General features: G+C 32.0%; 1 protein-coding gene across 1 annotated transcript; it reads left to right on the top strand.

The window, feature by feature from the left end:
* Positions 1-3,443: 3,443 nt before the first annotated feature.
* LOC109819001 (syntaxin-71) lies at positions 3,444-7,126 on the top strand. Its single transcript, XM_020384569.3, has 10 exons — positions 3,444-3,556; positions 3,670-3,961; positions 4,089-4,214; positions 4,669-4,828; positions 4,945-5,030; positions 5,153-5,221; positions 5,704-5,748; positions 5,868-5,930; positions 6,030-6,106; positions 6,817-7,126. The coding sequence occupies exons 2-10, from the start codon at positions 3,806-3,808 to the stop codon at positions 6,830-6,832; spliced, it is 798 nt and encodes a 265-aa protein (XP_020240158.1). The 5' UTR covers positions 3,444-3,556; positions 3,670-3,805; the 3' UTR covers positions 6,833-7,126.
* The last annotated feature ends 470 nt before the right edge of the window (positions 7,127-7,596 follow it).

Here is a 7,596-nt window from a genome sequence, read left to right as displayed (position 1 = left end):
TTCAAGTTGATGCTTTTAGTCTTCTATTGTTTGTTTTTAAGCCGAAACAAGAAGAAAACTTGATAGAACTATTTTCTTTGGGTCTCGGCTTCTTGAGGAATCAGTGTCTTTGCATGGTTATCTCAATTCGAATTTATTAACTTTTTTGTGTGAACAAGTTGCTAACCTACATAATAGGAAAGTTCATCACGAAAGCCTGAATGGACGTAGGTGTTTCTTTTATTATATGTAAGATAAGATTTAGAAAAGCAACAAATGAAAATGAATAATGTGTTCCACTACAACAAAAGCAAATTCAAATTATTATATATATCTAATAAAAATCCAGCTTACATTGTAATGTCGAATGATACTATTATAAAAAAATATTTGCCATAAAATTCTATTCAAACGTGCCACTTAATTATTATCATTAAACAGTCAACTACCTTTAAAATTTGGCCATATTATTAATTTATTGGTTAAGATTAGGATAAATTGCATTCTTCTCCTTTTCACGAGAGATGTTATTAAATCTACATTCTTCTTTTCTCTTATTTTAAAATATGCATTTCCTTCTTTTTAAGTGATCAATGATCACGGGTCATATAACAATTAATAATCATTGAACATATTGAGCATGACTGATGTAATACTCATCTACTCGAATAATTATATAAAAAATAAATAATTTAATATCAATTTGAGTTCCTTTAAATATGTTGTTTAAATTGTTGTATAATTAGTAATTATTTTATACTTTGTTGATTCTTTGTTTGCTAGTTTATTCTTTCATGTTTTTTTTGTTGATGTTGGATTGTGATGAGCATTATTATATAGGAGTAGAGCATAATTAGGCTAATGTATTTTGGTGGTTGAAGACCGTGCTGAATGGTAGTGTAATTTGGGATTACTTTTGCATAATTTTATACAATTACTTGATCGATAACTTAAATTTATATTATAATTATTTTAGATTGTTGTATATACATATACATGTCAAGATTGGTGATTGATCCATTGAGAAACATTTACCTTTTTGGTTGGTTTATTATTATGCATATATTTATATTAAGCATTGCTATATCCTCCGAACCATTGTCCGATTCAGCTTCCAAATAATTAAAAAATTAATATCTTTTAATAAATTTATTATAAAATAATTATTTAATTTAATATTTTATTATTTAAATTAATTTTTTAATGATTCGGACAAAATTTTGGTCTATTCATTCTGAACATCAAGCATTTTTCATTTATATTATTACATGTACCTTTCAAGAGTTGTTTGTAAGTTAAATTTAGACAATTTTTGTGGATTTTTTGTCACTAATTATTAATAATATAATGATCATGGCTAGGCATGGCAACAAGTTTTATGTTTCTCGTCTCATTTTTGCAAATTTAAACTGTCCCGCTCCCGATATCTACCGGGAGTAAAATCGGAGTATCCATCCCCACCCTTGGCGGGATTCGGGTTTCCTCGCCCTCGCCCTCACTCCTAGACCTTTTTATTTTTTTATTTTTTTTCTTCAGTTTCTAATAAATATGAAATTTTTTTAAATAAATAAGATAAAGGTTTCAAGCAGGGCTTGACAGATATTAATATTTTCATCATCGATTTTACCAGTCAGGAAAAATCCAAACTCGAACCCAGTCAACATGGATTTTTCCCGTCTAAATCTGGGTGGGTATCCATAGAACCAGATTAAAATGTCATGCCTATTCATGACGAGTTATCACATTTATTCCTTAAAAAGTTATTCTTTTTAAATACACTAATTTAAAAACATTTTTTTAAAATTTAAACGAATGTGGCCTAAATTCGTTTAAACCAAAGCTAAATGGTTTGTGCCAAAAAAAAGCTTCCAACGATTAAAAAAAATTAGGCCAGTAACTTTTGCAAGTTTCAACTTTGTGTGTCTCGGTGTATGTTTGCATTTGATATAATTTTTCACGTCTAATTTAAAGTGTTTTTATGTAAATCAGATATTTAGACGTAGAAAAAGAAAAAGAAAATATTTTAAAAAATCGATATCAAACACCCACTCAATCTATATATTAACTTCACTTTCTAGGATTAAAAATGATAGTTGACATAATTATATTAAAAAATTATGTAATAAAACTTGTTTATGATTAAATAACGACGTAAAATTTAGGTTAAAATCCTTATTTGGTCCTTTATAATATTTTTTTGTTTCAATTTAGTTTCATTTTAATTTTTAGTTTTAGTTTGGTTCCCAATAATTTAAATTATTACAATTTGGGACTTCCGTCCAAATGATTTAAATGGAGTTAACTGGTGGCCACGTGGATGTCAGGTGGTTGCCACGTAGATGCCACGTAGATGTGTAGGTGGATGCCAAATTTCTTGAATACACCTGGAACTAGAACAGGCCTTTCTGGTTTCAGAACGGGCCGTTCTAGTTCCAGAATGGTCGATAATTATAGTTCACGGTTGTGAATTGTGCACGAAAAAAGACTTAAGGTACAAAACATTTCAAACACTAGATTTGATAATATTGTCAATGGGGATTGATAACTTCAATTACTAAACATTTGGGCTATACAGTGTATCATTAAGGACGATGCAGTGTATCACTAAGGACAATGGTATTGGTAGCAGGTTTTATTTCATTGTTAGTCAAACTAGAGTAAACCACTTACTATCAAATTGACACTATACAGTTAAGGATGAAATGAAACGGTGTTTCCCCTTGAAGTCATTGACGATGTACCCCAACAATAACAACCTGTTCTTGAGGAGGTACAACCTGAATTTTTGTGGTTTAGGGTTTTCCTTCAACGTTACCCAGATAATTTCCTTTCTTAGTAATTTCTTTGAACTTTTTTAGTATATGCTATGTTCTGAATTTTTGTTTTCAGTTTCTGAACCATGTTTCTGTCTTTGAATTTTTGATATGTTATGAATTTTTATTTTCAATTTTTGAACCACATTACGACATTTTGGTCAACAAAGTTGGCGTTCTGGAATGGGCCGTTCTGAATCCAGAATGAGCTGTTCTAAAACCAGAACGGCCCGTTCTAATGCACTCATGGTGTGTTAAATTTGCATTTGGAATGACCCGTTCCAGTTGCAAAATTAACACATAACATGTGCAAACAGAACGGACCGTTCTGGTTCCAGGTGCATCCACCTATGCATCTACGTGACATCCACATGACATCCACGTGGCCAACAGTTAACTCTGTTTAAATCATTTGGACTGAAATTCCAAATTGTAATAATTTAAATTATTGAGAACCAAATTAAAACAAAAAATTAAAATAAGACTAAATTAAAACAAAAAAATATTATAACGGACCAAAGAAGGGTTTTAACATAAAATTTAACATCACATAACAAGGTGAAAATATAAAAGTGTGTAAAAAATAAAATTTGAAAAAGTAATTAATAAATAAAAAATAAAATCGTAAATTAAAGTGGCTGACTAGAGCACCAATCGGTGGTTTTACTTTGAGTGGTTTACCCAAATTTAACCATAGCACAACGGCAGTACATACAGCGCACTCTCTACATTCAACACTATTTCTTCTATACGCACACACAAAGGTAAGTTTCAAGTTTCTAGTTTCTACCAATTCCAAAAGATTTTTTATTATTTATTATTTATTTTTATTGTTTTGAAACTGTTTCATTTGATGTTCATCGTTGTCTGGATCCAGCTGTCTTTCCCCTTTGAAGGGCCTTTTCAGTTCTGCGCCAACGGAAACAACCAACCAGATCCAACTCACCATTAATCGCTTGTTGACGACGATACCATTCGCCACACGCAGATCGGGAATTTGATTCCAAAACACTATGAGCGTCATCGACATTCTTACCAGAGTTGACTCCATTTGCAAGAAGTACGACAAATACGACGTCGAAAAGCAGAGGGACTCCAATATCTCCGGCGATGATGCCTTCGCCAGACTCTACGCCTCCGTCGACTCCGACATCGAGGCCCTAATTCAGGTCACTCGATTTCTCCCCTAATTGCCCAATTTTTCCATCAAATCGCCGGATTAGGGTCTTCCGTGACTCTAATTGTATGTGGACTGGAGTGGAATTTTTTGATGTGTGTTGTTGAATTTTTGTGTAGAAAGCAGAAACCGCTTCCAAGGAGAAAGGTAAGGCATCTGCTGTAGCCATCAATGCCGAGATTCGTCGTACCAAGGCTCGGTTGCTGGAGGAGGTTCCCAAATTGCAGAGATTGGCTGTGAAAAAGGTTTTTTTTTTTTTTTTTTTAATATTTATTTTTAATTATTATTTAGGCTGGATCTTTTATGATGTAATGAAGAGTAATTTGATTTGCTGAATTAGTCTCACTGATAACTTGTTAGCGGCTAAAGATAATTTGTTTAATCTAATTGAAGAGTTCTTTTTTTTTTATAAAATTTGAACAATGGGAAAGACTAGAGAAATATATCCAATTTTTCTATTGTATGATATCTGCTTTTACTAGTGTAACTGTCGAGATTCGAAAGGGAATACTTGTTTCTGTCTGTAGTTCTGATTGTTTGTTTGAACCACTATTGAGTTGTTAAATTTGGTCTGCTAGTTTTCTCTGAAGCTTGATTTTTTCTTTCAAATTTATTTTGCATTTAGTAAATAAGTAGCAAGTGAAGTTTCAAAATTAAGGACAGTTGATTTGTCTGATGCATGATAGAATGTATCCACAGGTAAAGGGGCTTTCATCACAAGAATTTGCTGCCCGTAATGATTTGGTTCTTGCATTGCCGGATAGAATTCAAGCTATCCCAGATGGGACTCCTCCTGCACCAAAACAATCTGGAGGCTGGGCAGCTTCTGCCTCACGTCCTGAAATTAAGTTTGATTCAGGTAATTAAGTTATCCAAGTCTCAGGTTGATGCAATTATCGTATTTCATCTTTGGGAGGCCTTTTAATTGACTGACTCTGTTCGTGTGTGTGAATCACGGAATCATCTCAAATGCAGATGGGCGATTTGATGATGAATACTTCCAACAAACTGAGCAATCCAGTCAGTTTAGGCAGGAATATGAAATGCGTAGAATTAAACAGGTAAGTAACCTAAAGCAGTTGTGTGAGGTTCACTGTGTCTTTCAGCTCAAGTTTATTCTGATTATTGGATGTCACCCCCTGAGTGGATTTACTTTCAAATCTAACTGCACATAACTTTTCAGGATCAAGGTTTGGATGTGATTGCTGAAGGATTGGATACATTGAAAAACATGGCACATGATATGAATGAGGTCAGTTGCTTTATTGTTTTTGGTTAATTATAAATTTAATCACTATATACGACATTGTTTTAGTCCCTTGTAATAACTCATCAGTTTGGTCCCTACATGAAGCTTTGTTTAAAAATTAGTCCCTGGTCCATATCATTTATTATTAAGTTATAAAGGTGTTAGATTTTTATTTCTCCATATAGGAACCAAAATAAAATAAAAATAAAGTTTCAAGTGTAGGGACTAAAACGAAAAATAGTGTCAGTTTATGGATCAAATCTAATAGCATTATAACTCTGGCAAATGGAAAGAATCAATTTGTAAAATGTAAATATTGGTTCATGTAGGGAGTAGGGACTAAAATGTTGAGTTTCTTTGGATAGGAAATAAAATGAAAAAAGAGTGTGGTGTAGGGACCAAAATTTTAATTTAACCTTGTTTTTATCTTCCTTGTGTGTGTGTTTTAACCCTTTTCATGTTCATTATTTATGTGCTGAATACAGGAAATGGACAGACAAGTTCCACTGATGGATGAGATTGACACTAAGGTGAGAATTATGAATCTCTGTCTGTATCCAAATTCCAAACTAAAAACTTGAAAATGTTGGCTTTTAGAACTTGAATTATGAAGTTGAAAGTAATATGACACAATTTGTCATCTTTATAGGTGGACAAGGCATCCTCTGACCTTAAGAATACAAATGTTAGACTTAAAGACACAGTGAACCAGGTTATTTGACCACAATTCTATCTGTATAGATTTCCATCAGTTAGTATTTGTACCTGTGTTAGATTTCTTGCTGAATATTATGGTTTTTTTCTCATCCAGCTTCGATCCAGTCGAAACTTCTGTATCGATATTGTTTTGTTGATCATAATTTTGGGAATTGCTGCCTACTTATACAAGTAAGGCTCCTATCTCTTTTTATGAACTTGAAAACGCCTAGCACTTCTCTTTTGCTCATGAATTTCAACTCTGCTTGTGATGTAGTACTGTTCAATTTGCTTATTGATTTGAATGATGAAAATTTTGGTGTATTTATTAACGTGGTCTTGTGGGAGAAATTTAAGGTTCAATTTTTTATTTGGGAAATGATTATTGTACAACAAATTTTACAACTCAGCGAGAGAAAGTGAGAAAAGAGAAATGAATTTGAAATGTAATAAATGATGAGGTGGAGAAAGATAAACAAGAAAATAATGTTGTATAAATTGTTTCTTGAATTGTTGGGCATGTGGTTTGTTAGTAAAGCATTTGTCTCATATTCCTAGGATGTATATGCACCTTTTGCTGTAGAACATAATCTTGTTTTATTCCCTCTCTAGCATTTTCGTCCCTCTTCCCTAATATGTTTTCGTTGAAACATATAATGATATAAACAAAAACTACTGTATGAGCCAAATTTGTTGTTCAACGGTGTTGAAATAAATTATGCTCTATCTAAAAATTTTAATATTGTTATCTATTCTGCTTATTAACTAAAGATGGCCGTTCCTTGTTACTTCCTTATTGCTGGGATCTTAATATCATAGGATGTGTTTTATGGTGTTTACTAGTTTCGCACGCTTTATCTGTTTTTGAGACACCTTTCTTACTTGCGGTGCTCATTTTGCAGTGTACTAAAGAAATGATATGTACACAAGGCTGATGGATGTTCTCGAAGGGTTTGCCTTTATTTCTTGTATTTTGAGAATATTGTGTCTGATTTTCTTTTAATATTTTTTATTTTATTTCTACCATTGTGAAAATTCCCCGGTACTGGAGAGATGTGCGCTTGTGCTTTATAAGCAGTCTTGTGTATGCAGTTATGTCACATCCCATTAGGATGTTAAATAGTTGTCTCGTACTCTTTATACTTGTTTAGGTATGTTATATTATATTATTGATGCTGATAAATTAGGAACGATGCTTTGCTTGGTGTGTAATTCTAGCTGGAGTTAGCTACAAACACGACGAAAAAAAAATTGTGGGTAACCGCTTAAAAATGAAATTATTCAACTAATTTTTCGTTTTGTCTTGACACGCAGAATTGTTTGTTTTAAACTCTTGTGACTTTTAGTGACGAATTCCTTCGTTCCTTTAATAATGTTATATGATTAGTTGATTACATGATAGTAATTGCAAACGCCTGTATCAAATGAGAATGTTTTTAGGGATTATTTTGCTATAAGAGGATTTTTAGGTATTTTTTAACTTATTAAATTCAATTTTATATTTCAATTTCATATAGTATTTAGATTAAGTTTTATAATTTTTAAAATAAATTATCGGTAGATAAAAATAATTGCATCGGAATATAAATTTTAATTATATATAATTAACATTTAAACCGGGAAAGATTAAAATACTAATCATATGTTTATGAGTTTGGAGACATCAACGAAATTATTTGTGG

This window comes from Cajanus cajan, chromosome 7, assembly GCF_000230855.2.
Source record: "Cajanus cajan strain Asha chromosome 7, NIPB_CcT2T_4, whole genome shotgun sequence".
Classification (NCBI taxonomy): domain Eukaryota; kingdom Viridiplantae; phylum Streptophyta; class Magnoliopsida; order Fabales; family Fabaceae; genus Cajanus; species Cajanus cajan.
The sequence above is the reverse complement of the archived record's forward strand: the minus strand, read 5'-3'. Positions and strand labels throughout refer to the sequence as shown.